Source organism: Prosopis cineraria, unplaced genomic scaffold (genome assembly GCF_029017545.1).
Source record: "Prosopis cineraria cultivar Desert tree isolate PC_DT_omini unplaced genomic scaffold, ASM2901754v1 PC2, whole genome shotgun sequence".
NCBI lineage: Eukaryota > Viridiplantae > Streptophyta > Magnoliopsida > Fabales > Fabaceae > Prosopis > Prosopis cineraria.
This window is the reverse complement of record NW_026555333.1, coordinates 48,081,336-48,096,384: the sequence shown is the minus strand read 5'-3', so window position 1 is coordinate 48,096,384 and position 15,049 is coordinate 48,081,336. Positions and strand designations below refer to the sequence as shown.

The 15,049-nt window shown below is 35.2% G+C and overlaps 1 protein-coding gene across 2 annotated transcripts; it reads left to right on the top strand.

Annotated features, from left to right (window-relative positions):
- The first annotated feature begins 740 nt into the window (after positions 1–740).
- Positions 741–9,493, top strand: LOC129304009 (protein argonaute 4A-like). Of its 2 annotated transcripts, none has more exons than XM_054943623.1 (23): positions 741–914; positions 1,824–2,069; positions 2,150–2,355; positions 2,441–2,665; positions 2,744–2,880; positions 2,964–3,061; positions 3,151–3,248; positions 3,343–3,508; positions 3,604–3,720; positions 3,799–3,906; positions 4,629–4,688; positions 4,804–4,917; positions 5,005–5,170; positions 5,263–5,375; positions 5,485–5,622; positions 5,792–5,922; positions 6,142–6,204; positions 7,146–7,209; positions 7,291–7,402; positions 7,491–7,564; positions 8,666–8,760; positions 8,859–8,890; positions 9,034–9,493. In XM_054943623.1, exons 2-23 carry the CDS (start codon positions 1,827–1,829, stop codon positions 9,207–9,209), a joined length of 2,736 nt encoding a protein of 911 aa, XP_054799598.1. In that variant the 5' UTR covers positions 741–914; positions 1,824–1,826; the 3' UTR covers positions 9,210–9,493. The 2 variants fall into 2 exon arrangements, with proteins under 2 accessions (XP_054799598.1, XP_054799597.1); XM_054943622.1 differs by lacking the exon at positions 741–914 and adding an exon at positions 1,683–1,751 and having other exon boundaries at positions 1,842–2,069.
- Positions 9,494–15,049: the final 5,556 nt, after the last annotated feature.

The following is a 15,049-nucleotide window of genomic DNA, read 5'->3' as shown; positions in this document are numbered from 1 at the left end:
TTGATAAAATTTCTAACAAATAAACGTTAATAAATTAATAAGTAAAATTACTGTTTTAACATGTTTTTAAATCCATAATCTTGATTACATATTAAATTAAATTAGATTTATATCCCGTGTGATGTTTTATTGTATAAGAATAAAAATAAAAATAAATATAAAAAATTATTGAAATATTTTTAAAGTAAAATATATAACTTTTCCTTTATTTTATCAGATATTATCCTTTTGAAAATAAGAACAAAATTCTATATTTTGAGGTACTAGTTAATTTTTTTAAAAAAATATTAATTACAGGATTGAAAATTTTCACGTTCTTAACCTAGGGAGGGAGAGAAGAGTCTCAAGAGACGAGCAAGGAACCGAAACGTTGTAGCATGACGGAATGTGGGCCCATATAAAACCGAATCAGCTTCATTTTTCTTTGTTTTTCCCAATTTACCATTCTCCCCAGTCCAATAAATCAATAGTGTCACTCGGCGTTGGATGACGGTATCACTGCATACATCCGTCATTTCGGATTGTCTCAGTCCAAAACCGTCAAAAAAAAAAAAAAATGAGGCGTGGAGGCTCCCCCAGCCCGGCGGGACACGTAATCCACTTTTGTACGCTGCACTGCCACTCTCTTATTGGCAATAATAAAGTCTATGAGTAATCTCATCCGTCGATTTCATGAATCATAGATCAACGACCCAAATCTTTTTCATAATGTGGCTGCTCCTGCCCTGCCCCGCTCAAGAGAACTCTGTACGTCGGAGAGTGGCGCAATCTTCAGCTGATATCACTCTCTTTCTCTACTTAAAGGGGAGGAGAGTGTTCACACTTCGCACAAATCACCCTCTCGTCCATTTTCTCTTCTCCTGCCTCTCTGGCTCTAGGGTTTTGCGTTCTTTCATTGCTCTGTCGCATCTCTGGTTTGTTTTTGTTTTTTTTTTTGGCTCGTTCTGCTACTTCATGATCACCCCTGTGTATATGGATACATATTCTCTTGTATGGGGAATGCTACGCAGATATATTTGGTTTTTGGTGGTTGTTTTGGGTTATGCATGCGTTCATTTGGCTTGATTTTCTTTGTTTTACGGCATTCTTGAAGAAATGTTTCTAGTTTTTTCTGAAGCTGCATTTTGCTCTACATTTTGCGTTCTATCATTGCTCTGTCGCATTTCTGGTTTGGGTTTTTTCTTTTTGCTCCTTCTACTACTTCATGATCACCATTGTCTGTATGAATACATGTTCTCTTGTATGGGGAATGCTGCGCAGATATATTTGGTTTTTGGTGGTTGTTTTGGGTGATGCATGCGTTTGTTCGGCTTGATTTTCTTTGTTTTACTGCATACTTGAAGAAATGTTTCTAGTATTTTCCGAAGCTACATTTTGCCGGCAGAGAAGCCTGAAATTTATTTTACAACGTAACTACTATGATATCTGAGCATGACCTGTTGCTGGTTACTGGTTAGCCTACCTATTTCCATTACATGTTTATTTAACTAGCTGTTGGTTTTTTTTCCCCCGCTATAAACTAACCTTCGAAGAGTGATTTGCTTCTTTTCTCTGGTTCCTGTATTGGATTTGGCCTCGACTGGCTTTTCCTTAGTCTTGCTCTATCTCTTCGAGCCACTGTTAAGCTTTCCCTATTACTTTCGGATATTTAAGTGTTTAGTCATGACAACGTGCTGGGCGTCTTTTGGTCACTCTGAATGTTCCTTTTCCTTCATTTCTATTCGTTTTTATCCTACAAGTCAATTGCTTATGTAATCGTTTTACCTTCCTTTGCCTTATTGGAACGTGTTGATGGAATTATGTGATATTTTATTTATACTCAGGGTATGGATTCATTTCAGCCAGAAGGATATGCGTCGGAGGGCTCTTTGCCGCCGCCGCCACCTCTCCCACCGAATGCTGTACCACTGATAGCAGATCAAGGACATCCTCTTGAACCTGTTAAGAAGGTTTCTCGGGTTCCAATCGCCAGAAGAGGATTGGGATCCAGAGGAAGTAAATTACCTCTTTTAACTAACCACTTCAAAGTCACTGTTAAGAACAACGATGACTATTTCTTCCACTACAGTGTACGTGCCTCATGTTCCTCATCTCTTTATAGGTTTAATGAAGCATCTGTACTGAACCTGTTGCTTCTTAATCTGAGCAGGTATCATTTTCTTACGAAGATGGACGCCCTGTAGAAGGTAAGGGTGTTGGAAGAAAAATCATTGACAGGGTGCAGGAGACTTATGACTGCGAGTTAGCAGGGAAGGATTTCGCCTATGACGGGGAGAAGAGTTTGTTTACTATTGGCCCTCTTCCTCGAAACAAGCTTGAATTCACTATTGTTTTGGAGGATCTCACATCAAACAGGTTAGATACTTCGGTCTTTGTTGACTCCGTTGGTTGATTTTATGCCTTCATTTTGGCCAAATGAATTGTTGCTTTTCCTTTGTAGGAGTAATGGCAATTGCAGCCCTGATGGTCAAGGGAGTCCGAATGAGAGTGACAAGAAGAGGATGCGACGCCCAAATCGTTCCAAAACATTTAAAGTGGAGATCAGTTATGCTGCTAAGATCCCTATGCAGGCTATCACTAATGCACTGCGTGGTCAAGATTCTGAAAGTTTTCAAGAAGCCATAAGAGTTTTTGATATCATATTAAGGCAACATGCTGCCAAGCAGTAAGTAAAACATGCTCTTTGTGGTGGTGTATTTCTGCATTAAAATGTCGTAAAATAATTGTGCACTGTCTGTTGCAGTGGTTGTTTACTTGTTCGCCAATCTTATTTCCACAATGATCCAAGGAATTTTGCTGACGTTGGAGGTGGGGTTTTAGGCTGCAGAGGATTCCATTCAAGTTTCAGAACCACACAACGTGGTCTGTCACTTAACATAGGTTAGCTATGTTCTAAGTACTGTATCTTCTCTTTTCAAAGTTTGTTATATTTTGCTGACGCGCCTTTCTTTTATTTTGTTAAGATGTATCTACTACCATGACCATACAGCCTGGGCCCGTGGTGGACTTTTTAATTGCCAACCAGCGTGTGCCAAATCCTTATTCAATTGACTGGGCAAAGGTATACAAAATTTGAGTATTTCCCATTTGCGCTTCTTCATTCGGTCGTTTAACGGAGGCATCGGCCTGTTTAATCAATTCTGTTTACAGGCCAAAAGAACGCTTAAAAATCTGAGGATTAAGACTAGCCCAGCCAATCAAGAGTACAAGATAACTGGGCTTAGTGATCTCCCATGCAGAGAGCAGACGTACCTTATTTCTTTTATACTTTATTTTTCTCCATTGTAGTTTTAGAGTGGCATGTTGCATGATGAGCTGAGAGTTGAGACATGGATTATGCAGGTTTTCTCTTAAAGTCAAAAGTGGAAAGGATGGCAACGATGCTTCAGAGGAAGTGACTGTTTATGATTATTTTGTTAATCATCGTAAAATAGATATCCGTTATTCTGCTGATCTTCCGTGTATCAATGTTGGGAAACCAAAACGTCCTACTTTCTTCCCACTTGAGGTGCATTGAGGGCTTATCTGTCTCGGTAAATAATTCAGTGAAAAGTAATAATTGATCTTTAGTTCTGATTGTGTTTTTCGGGTTCTCTTTCTAAGCTTTGCTCTTTGGTATCCCTACAACGATATACAAAATCACTGTCTACCCTTCAAAGGGCTTCGCTGGTGGAGAAATCTAGGCAGAAGCCCCAAGAGAGGATGAGAGTTTTGTCTGATGTAAGTATAAGTTAAATTGAATGATATAATTTTATAATTCATGGTTAGGGTTGAAGAATATTACTCTCATTGATGTAGGCTTTAAAAAGCAACAAGTATGATTCTGAACCCATGCTTCATAATTGTGGGGTTTCAATAAGCAACAGCTTTACCGAGGTGGAGGGTCGCGTTTTGCAGGCTCCAAGGGTATTTCACAATTTCTTATCTTGGCACTGTGAAGTTGTAGATTCTGTCTGTTTATTTTCTTTATTCTTGTTTCAAAGCTATTTGCCACAAACTGTGCTCCAGGCTTAAAAAAATCATATCAAGTACGAAGTTTTATTGCTCATATTGGCTGCAATTTATTACATGATTACCTGCAGGTTGAAAGAATTTTATAGAATAACGCACTTCATTATGTGATTACCTCATATGTGATTGTATGAATGTGAAGTCATGTATTGCTGACGTCTCCAATTTCCTTGATCAAACTCGTTTCTCTGTACATATTTTTTTCCGAACGTGTCAGACTGTCACTACTCACAACAGAGTAGTGCTTTTGGTATCCCCTTAGGGTTAAAGGGTAGCTAGAAGTGATAGTTGGGTGATTCAATTTTGGTGGGAAATGCTTGTTGTTGCATTGTGGGAATGAAATTGATCACAAGATATTTGCCTAATTGCCTTATGGCAAGTGTCTCATGTGTTCAATTTTATGCTCACGTAAGGGACATGAGTGTTATAGAAGAATGGTAATCCTGCATGTGGGCAAGTTTATTTATAGAACTAGGGGTGCTATTACAGTCTTATTTTGGCCAACCTTCTGAGTTTAGGTAATTTACGCATTTGAGTGGAAATATTATTTCCTTTATCCTTCTTCGTTGTGGTTCCAAAGTGATTATTATTTTATCTTAGTATTTTATCTCATATAGTTGATGTTTGGTGGCCGGGAGGATAACCCAAGAAATGGGAGATGGAACTTGAATAATAAGGTAATTAATCCTTTTTCTTTCTGAACAAAATTTTGATACTCTTTATCTGCTAAGAAAAAAGGAAAAGAAACAGTTTCTTGATGTGGAAGTTATACCAATGTGAGTTATTCTGCAGAAAATGGTGCAGCCATCAAGGATAGAAAAATGGGCTGTGGTGAACTTTTCTGCCCGTTGTGATACAAGTGGGCTTGTGCGAGATCTGATTAAATGTGGAGGAATGAAAGGAGTTGTGAGTTCCGTGGCAGCTTAGTAAATATTAATTGAAAAGCATAAATGTATTGCCAACGTTGAATTCTGCTTTTGTATATTCTGGCAGCAAATAGACAACCCGTTTTGTGTCTTTGAAGAAAAACCTCAGTTTAGACGTAGCCCACCTGTGGCAAGAGTGGAGAAAATGTTTGAAGAGATCCAGTCAAAACTTCCTGGGGCACCCAAGTTCCTTCTTTGTCTTCTTCCTGAACGGAAAAACTGTGATCTCTATGGTTGGTGATGTTATATGATTGGAAATTGTGTTAATGGTGTATGTGTTCATCTGTTCGGTGTCTAATTGATGTAAAAAAAATGGATATTCAAGGTCCGTGGAAACGGAAGAATCTTTCAGAGTTTGGAGTGGTCACTCAGTGCATAGCTCCCACAAGGGTCAATGACCAATATCTCACTAATGTTCTGATGAAGATCAATGCTAAGGTATATTTTTGTCCAGTACATTTCCTGTTATGTTTTTTAATCACTCAATTGTCAATCTAATTTGAAAACTTGCATTTGCTTCCCTTTGAATAATTTTTTTCTATTGTAGCTCGGTGGCCTGAATTCAATGCTATCAATTGAACATACACCATCAATTCCTGTTGTTTCCAAAGACCCCACCATCATTCTTGGCATGGACGTGTCACATGGTTCACCTGGACAGTCTGATATTCCTTCAATTGCAGCGGTAAATAATTGTTGTTCGTGGGTGTTCATTTATGACTATGTTATTTCACAATTGAATATATATAACTGAACGTATAAGAGTTGGGATATAATTACTTGGGACATTCTGTTTTCTGTCCCCCCCCCCCTTTTCTTCCCCAAACACACACATGGTCAATGCTAAATTGCAGGTAGTCAGCTCTAGACAGTGGCCTCTGATATCAAAGTATAGGGCATGTGTCCGTACCCAGTCTCCGAAGGTTGAAATGATCGATAATTTGTTCAAACAAGTGTCTGAGAAGGAGGATGAAGGCATCATCAGGTCTAAATTACATCATATTGGGAATCAACCTCTCTATTATAGCGGTCTAAGATGATTGATGCGTACTTTTAATTTCTTTTGAGTATTTCTTGATGTCCTATAATAGTAAGTCTTTGATGCAGTCTTATGGTAACTAATTTTTTTAACACATTTTATTTTGGCTGGCCAGTCATGTCTGTTACACTTTCTAGCTGATAGGTTTCCTTAATAATATTGCAGGGAACTTCTGATTGACTTCTATTCAACCTCCAAGAGAAAACCACAAAATATTATAATATTCAGGTACTTTTTACGTTCAAAGCACATCTTCTGCAGAAATATTCTATTTTCATTTCTTATTAATGGATGTTTGTCTGTTTTTTGAAAGTACCAGTAGCATGGTACACCTCCCTGTAAATAACTTTAATTCCATACGTTTGATTTCATCAATATTAAAAAAGGCCAATCTTGTATATTTAGCAAATTGTAAATGTAAATTCTCTTGATAAAGAAATAAAAGATTAAAAGAAAATATTATTAAATTGTTTTTTATTTTAATAATTTATAGATAAGTTAATAATTACTCCTTCTGAACCACAATATAAATCATAGTTAAATAATTTAGGATTTACGAACAATATTAATTGAAACTTTAAATTCTTAAAAATAATCACATCTTTTCATTTATCCTCTCATTAAATACTCTATACAAGAGCTTTGATAATAGAAATTAAAATTTCAATGCATGATTTTTTTTTATTCAAAAAGAGTAATAAATACAGTAGGGATATAGTTGGAAAAACAAATATAAAAGTTATCCAATGCCCTATATTTTGGACCAAGCAAGGTTTTTAGAAGATGTCTTATATTATGGTCTAGAGGAAGTACAAGATTATTTTTGTTGAATATATAATAAACATTTGTTTTTGTACATTTGGTAACGTTTAGATTAAAATAAGTTTATAGTTTCCAACTGCAGTACGGGCATCTTTTGTTCTGTCTGTTTGGGGGAGTCGTAAATTAACCTTTTGATTAATGCCATATCTTACTATAGAGTTTTAATTTATAGGACTTCTTAAGCTGCCTGTCTTGATTGCTTCAATGAATGGCTGATGTTGGCATTTCAGTGTCTTGCATGTTATGATCAGTCTTCATGTTGTGATGTTGGCTATACTTCTGTTAAAGGTTGTTCCTAACTGCTTCTGTCTTGTTTCTTTCATGATTTATTTTTTCTTCTGACATAGGGATGGGGTAAGCGAATCACAGTTCAATCAAGTGTTGAACATTGAACTTAATCAAATCATTGAGGTTCTTGAGCTGAACTATGGTTTTTTAATCCAGTTGCTTCAATCTCAGTCGGGCTAATCTCTTTGATTTTGTGCTTTTTAGGCCTGTAAATTTCTTGATGATCAGTGGTGTCCCAAATTTGTTGTAATTGTTGCCCAGAAAAATCACCACACAAAGTTTTTCCAGCCTTCATCTCCTGACAATGTTCCCCCAGGTGTAATATTTCATATCATATCTTAAGTTATCTATTATTTTACTATTCATGTTCATCTCGCTCTTTATTGGTTTGCATAATTTTGCAGGAACCGTTGTTGATAATAAAATATGTCATCCACGGAACTATGACTTCTATTTATGTGCACATGCTGGAATGATTGTAAGTTATTCGTTTCCTTTGTTTTTTTTTTTCTTTTCATTTTGATTTGGTTTGTTTGTTTTTGAAATTTTGATAATCCACGATTGGTGCTACTGCCACTGATTATGTTTAAAAAGTTCTTATCACTTTTAAATTTTAGACAAAACAATTTTCTCGTTCTACATATATAAACGCATATATCTTGTTTTTTCTCCATTTCTTTTAGTCATGTATTTCTTTGCATGACAAATATTTTCATAGTTGTGAAGTTGGGAAACAAATATTGCTTTTTAGCAGGTAAGATGTTTTCTTGAACTCTTGTCAATATTAGCCTGATGGGCTCAACTAAATAATTCATTTGCTTCAAATCAGACTCGATTCAAATCTACGGATTGTAACGAGTTATAAAACCAGCAACAACAATAATTGGCAATTTATATGCCAGAAATAACATTGCTTTTATGATTAAAAAGTTATGTGAAAATAATAAATTGGCATGGCATGTTTTGAAGTATTGTCTTTTCCTTTTGTAAAGGAAAAGGTGGATTTATTATTGAGTTATTTATAAATATTACTTAGTTTGTTATATGAACTTGTTTCGTGAATTTGTTATTAATAAATATTTAGTTAATTTATGAGTATTTCCCAACAACTGGGTCGGATTTATTATGTTGAATATTTGTGCATGTTGTGAAGGTATACATATATGTCATGCTTTATAATTTAATTAAATAAGGTCAGATGGTTTCCAACATTAACATGACGTGTGTATGCCTTTACTATTTTTAACAAAATAAGTTTGTTGCACGTCATTTCTTTGGTTGGTTTTGGAGTCTGTTATACGCCACTATTCTATCTTAACTTATCCCCCCGTCTTTCTCAAGTGACTAGGGAGCCCGTGTTATAGTGTTTTTTCTTTTTTTAAAAAAATAAATCTCCCCTCCACATACAGCTCTGCACTTTGCTGTGGTCTTCTAGTGCATATGCCAGACAAATATGTCTGGCTTCTTTGAAACATGTTTTCTTTTTCACTTTGATTTGATTAAAAGGTTATAGTCTGGCTTGGGCATTAGGGCTTTACATAAATGTGGGCTGCTTTCTTTTTGAAACCTTGCTCCACAGGGAACTACCAGGCCTACGCATTACCATGTTCTGTTAGATGAGGTGGGTTTCTCGCCTGATGATCTGCAGGGTCTTGTGCATTCGTTATCATATGTGTAAGTGAAAGCTTGATTTCACAATTGCCTTTTCATGAGATTCATGTTTTAAGCTACATCCACCAGGCTTATTATTAATTATACCTGTTAAATGACAGGTATCAGCGGAGCACCACTGCCATATCTGTTGGTAAATTCTTGCAGCGCATGCTATTATTAGATTTCTTGAATACTTGTATGCTGGGTGGAAGTCTTTGCTCATCTATTCTGTTTCCTGGTGCATGTTTATCTGACACTGATTGTATCTTGGTTGAGTAAAATCTGTGATTGCAGTTGCTCCCATATGCTATGCACACTTGGCTGCAACTCAGATGGGACAGATGATCAAATTTGAGGACAAGTCTGAGACTTCTTCCAGCCATGGTGGGCTGTCATCTACTGGACCGGTTCCCGTGCCCCAGATGCCTAAATTGAAGGACAACGTCTGCAACTCCATGTTCTTTTGTTGAGGCCTAATCCTCTCATCTCTTCTCAAGACGCTCAAAATGCTTGATTATATATAGATATATAAAACTAGCATCAAAACTTCCTTCCTGGACAATTTAAATTATGTCTTGTCATATTTTTGTGGGATTAGGTCTCGCACAAGGCAGTATTTTGCGCGCTGCAACTTGTGCATTTTTTTTCCTTGCCACGCTTCAAGTATTGGATATTGCTTATGACTTAGCATTTCAACTTTCTACTGTTATTATACTTTTGCTCAATGACCTGCCTAGTTTGAAATTTAGTTAAAGTTCCAACGGTCACACAATTATATCTTGAGACTTAAAAATGAATTTAGTGATGATGGACGAGATGCTGCGGAATCCATGTATTTATACAAGTAAAATCCATGTAGTTAAAATTCCAACGGTCACACAATTATATCTTGAGACTTAAAAATGAATTTATTGATGATGGACGAGATGCTGCGGAATCCATGTATTTATACAAGTAAAATCTGTGGACACTGTTGGGTTCCCAGAATTAAGGATTGAATCTAGTTTCCCGATGAAGGAAAATGAATTTTGAAACACATATCTGTTAGTTGCACCGGATGCGGGAATGCTTACCATGTGAACTTGGCTTGTGCTCACGGCAAATGTAACAGAGAGGAAGAGAAGGGAAAATAAAGAATTATAAGATTTTTTTTTTTTTTTAAAGAGTGAATGAATCTGTTTTCACTAAAGCTTCCACTCGTATAACTCTCATATACTTATTGGGTAGTCTCTTTGATGGTGCATCTATGTGAAAGTTGATTTTACAAAGCACACAAATAAAGAAAATGAGAATATTGCATTTATGGACCCGAGCTTCTTATCAATATGTAGATAAGTTCCATTCAACAATGTGGGCTTAGGTTTGGGCTACAACAAGATCTATCTAGAGTGGACTTGTTAAACTCAATATCTTTCACTCACATTTGGTGAACTAAATATTATTGGTCTTATCATTTTTTTCTTTCTTCTTTTTATACTAGATGCTTAATTGTGACTGTGATTGCATAAGCTTGAAGTCTCCAACGAGCATTTATACTAGAAATCTTATTATGAATTAGTACAAAATAACATTAACGGTTATTTATTCTTACGTTGACTTTGTGCGTTAAATGTCATAAATTTACTTATATACACTTTTTTTCAAACAATCTAATTTCTTTTAAGTTAGTATAAGACTTAGATTGTCTTTTTTGTATACACAATGTTCACACTTAAGAAATTTGCAAAATGGTTTCACAAGGGACGTATCTCAAACATTAGCATAGGCATGTATATATCAAGTAATATTCCTTTCATCCATATATTTCTTTGATAAAAAACGGTCACTTTTATAGCTCTTTACTTTTATATTGCATCTATTATGATCATAGGATATATACTAAAGTAGTAGGTATTATAATTTACTTCCATGGTATTGTCAAAGTCTAAGGATATTATTGAAAGGATTATTCCTTTCTAGAACTTACACAGCAATGAAGTAGTGATCTTTTCATTTGCTTTTCGATTGTAGTTCTTAAGTACATGCTATGTGAATTGAATGTTACAATGTTACTTTTATCTCACAAGAGTGTATGTTATTTTGTTTTTATCATTAACACCATATGGACTTAAGTCTAGGCACACACAATATCTAAACCTAAATTCTTCTACTCATTTCATATGATTTAATCTTGAAGAATTTGTTACTTAGCTATAGGTATCATAAATGTGGGAATTCATGATTTGATCTATATATATATGTAGATATCATCTCAACATACTCTTTTTATATTGGGTAATATACAATTCATGTTTCTTCTCCACCATATCAGCTCTCTTGTTGCTTTGTTGGTAAACTTATATGCCTTATCTTTGTTTGCTCCTCTTGAGTATCAAAGGTAGTTGGTCATGTGAAAGAGTCAACCTTACCACCCTATACAACATACTAGATAGTGTATACTTTCACACATACATATATAGCTATGATGAAATAATTTTCATTAAAATGCTACTTTATGTATGTTATTTCATTTCCTACAAATATTAAGGGACTTAACACATTTTATGTACATTTCTTTGACTATAAGCTTTGTGAGGAGATTTCTTATCACACAAAGTGTAACAATTAGTTGTACAAATATAATTTTCTGTGCTATAACCTTCCATACAAAGTTATACTTTGCATTCACATTTTCAATCTTATTACCATATTGGGAGTCTTGCATCGCAATGGTTGTAGTGTTGCCATACACATTTACATTGGATTTGAATTCTCATTTACAAATCCAAAGGGTTCCATAAAACTTTTTAGTCATATAGCCTCTTTTGCCATTACAATTCATACTATAAAGTCAATTTCTTTGACAACACAATGCCTTTCAAGTATCTTAAAATCCTTTTTATTACTTTTCAGTGTTTTTTGTCATGGTTGGACTAGTAACACTTTACAAATCTTACCATAAAATAGATAATTGGACTTATATGTGTTATTGCATACAAAACCAACAATACTAATATAAGGAATTATTTTCACTTTCTTCTTCCATTTCTTTCTCTCACTCATACAAAAAATGATTCCTCATTCTCTTTTGGAGTAGCTATGAATGCTTCCTCTTCCATATAGAAACATTTTTAGGACATTTTCTTTATTACTCTTAAAGCTCCCACTCACACCAACATATAATAGGATGATTGATGTCCAATTGTTTTATTCCACCTCTTAGAAAGAAAAGAACTTAAATTAAAATACTTAATAGCATGGCAATATATTTATACAAAACTTCTACCCTAAGCACATGCAATGTAGCCATAGACAGTCAAGTGAAATCCAATCCATAAAATAATTTGATCTATGGACAACATCATTGCGGTAAAGGTTGTAATGCTAGAGGAATCATTACCGCAGGGTATAGAAAAGCAGGCCAAAAGTGTCTATACAATAATGTTTGTTGGTCTATCAACTTTCCACACTTTAAAAACAATCATCATCCTTGCTATAAATAAGATCATCGAGTTTGGGTGGTCTTAAATGGGATTGATGACGTAAGTCTTAGAACTTCCAAACCTTTTCCACATAAAGCTGTTTGGAATTTTGAGGAGGCTTTTAGCAATCTAGTTTCTGATCTTGGAGGCATAATGATTGGCAGAGAGGCTTGCAATGTTTCATGAAAGAAATTAAATCTTGGGAACCCAACGAGTCAAAAAACTTTCCTAAGAAAAAGAGGGAGCTAATAAGGAGGTTGGAAGATATTGACAGGACTAGGGAAAGGCATGATAGAAACGGGTTATCCAGGCTAGAAAAGAAACTATAGGAACAATATCACAAGATTAATGTAAAGGAGGAATTACACTGGTTCCAACAATTGTGGTGTCAATAGCTAAAATGGGGTGATAGAAATACTTGTTTCCTTCATGCATCTATTGTTATCAAAAGTAAGAAGAAAAGAATCACAATTAATGAAGCACAGATACTTCATAAAAGTAAACATATCCATATCCGTTACGTATCCGATACGATACTTGTAGAATACTTCTACATACGTATCTTATATTACAACATTTATAATATGATTTTTTCCAACAATTTTTTATTAAATCACTTAAAAACTTGATAAAACACTTAACATTTTAGTTTATTGCTATAAATATCCTTATATTACTTTAGAAACACTTGTTTAAAAATCAAAATACATATACCTACACCATAAAATGTTGAAATATATATATTATAAATATTCCTGTACTTGTATCATAAAATTTTGAAAATTTGTCGTATCGTCGTATCATGCTATAACGCATCAGATACTCGTACCCATATCTATGCAACCTAGATCACAACCTTGAAGAATGACAATGATGAGTGGGTTGATGATCAAAATGTTTTGAAAAATTTAGCTTGTGAATTCTTTAAGAACCTCTATACAAAGGATGACACTATGGCACCTAATTTCCAATGGCCTGTTGAATTCGCTACCATTCCTAATGGGGATGTAATTAATCTGCATAAGGAAGCAAATAACATTGAGATTAAGAACATTGCATTCTCAATGGGGGCTTTCAAGGCTCCAGGCCTAGATGGGATGCAAGCCCACTTTTTCCATAAGCATTGAAATAGTGTTGGTGATATGGTGTGTAAGTTGGTGAAGGATATTTTAGGGATCCCAAGAAGATTCGGGTGTTAAATCATATTAATATTGTACTGATTCCCAAAATTGATCAACTCTCCACCCTTAAAGATTTAAGATCAATCTCTCTTTGTAATATCAATTTCAAGATTGTTACCAAGATTTTTGCCAATAGAGTTCAACCCATACTAAACACTCTAATAGCTCCTGAATAATGAAGCTTGCTTACAAGAAGACAGGGAAGTGATATTGTAATTATTACATAGGAAGCTATCCATATGACGTAGAACAAGAGGATTGGGAAGGGTATGCAGCTCTCAAAGTGGATGTGGAGAAAGCATATGATAGACTCAACTGGGTTTCATTGAAGATATGCTTTTTAGTCTATGAATTAAGAGACCAATTGTTAAGCTCATTATGGCTTGTACTAATTTTGCTACTATGAAATTGCTTTGGAAAGGTAGTAGCACTAAGGAATTTTCTCCGATTATGTGATAGTGGTTCTTGGAAACCACTTAGTTTTACTAATAGAGGGCCTTTTACATCACACATATGTTTTTCACTGATGACCTTATCCTGTTTGTTGAAGCCTCTCTTGAGCAAATGGAGACTATGAAGGGAGCTGTAGGATTATTTTTTAGAGTCTTTTGGCATAATATTAAATCAAAGATGTTTTGTTCCAACAATATGCAGTTCAACTGAGTAATGGAACTGAGTTAGGCACTTGGTATTAGTCTCATTGCAGATTCAGGAAAATGCTTGGGTGTTCCTCTCCCACATAAAAGGGTTACCAAAATGACCTTTCTCCCAGTCATCAACAAAGTCAAGATGAGATAATCATCTTGGAAGAAGGGGTACCTGAACATAACAGGTAGAACAGTCCTTGTTAAGGTGGTCCTCTTTGCTATTCCCACATATCTCAGGTAGGCCATGCTCTTGCCTAAAGTTGTCCTGTAAGAAATTGAAAAAATTAGCAAAATTTTTCTGTAGGACCATGACTCTTCACAAAGGAAATTGCATTTGATTTCCTAGGATACTATCAAGAAACTAAAGAAGTATGGAGGATTGGGGATCAAGGACCTTCATAAGCAAAATATTGCATTCATTCTTAATTTGCGTTGGCATATGGTCACTCATAAGGATGTTTTATATGGATTAAGTCCTTAATTAAAGAGTGAAATATGAGTTTTATTATTAATAGGAAACGAAACCAATCTGTGATTTTGTAAGCTATCACTTTGGTTTGGGATGTTTTTCAACAAGGTTTAAGGAAGAAATTGGCTAGCAAGCTAAATACAAACTTTTAGCTTTGAAAGGTAGGCATCTCTTGAGCAACCTTTGCTGTGTTATGCTAACTGTATAGATGATAGAATAAATATCTTTGCATCTATTAGACACTTTGTTCTTCCTAATGATTTATGGAATGTGGAGGTATGGAGACATATCCTTCCTTCTTGGGTGATACATAAACTCAAGCAAACCAGACCACCCAAAGGTGAAGAGGCTGATGGTTTTTGCTAAAGATAGTACTCTGATGGCAAATTTAGTGTCAAAGCGGCATATGACTTTATACAGAATCAGAATCAGAGAATTGAGGATCCTATATGGGCAAGACTTTGGAGGTGGCCACTCCCAGAGAAAATTAAATCTTCATGTGGCCAGTAACACATGAGAGATTATTAACTAATTCACTCAGAGCTAAACGTG

Bases quoted from the DNA above. Each gene is read 5' to 3' on its own strand.
- LOC129304009 (XM_054943622.1), top strand. From the start codon at position 1,698: ATGTTCCTTTTCCTTCATTTCTATTCGTTTTTATCCTACAAGTCAATT. The intron at 2,356-2,440 runs GTTAGATACTTC...TTTCCTTTGTAG, and splicing joins GAGGATCTCACATCAAACAG to GAGTAATGGCAATTGCAGCC. The intron at 5,623-5,791 runs GTAAATAATTGT...GCTAAATTGCAG, and splicing joins ATATTCCTTCAATTGCAGCG to GTAGTCAGCTCTAGACAGTG.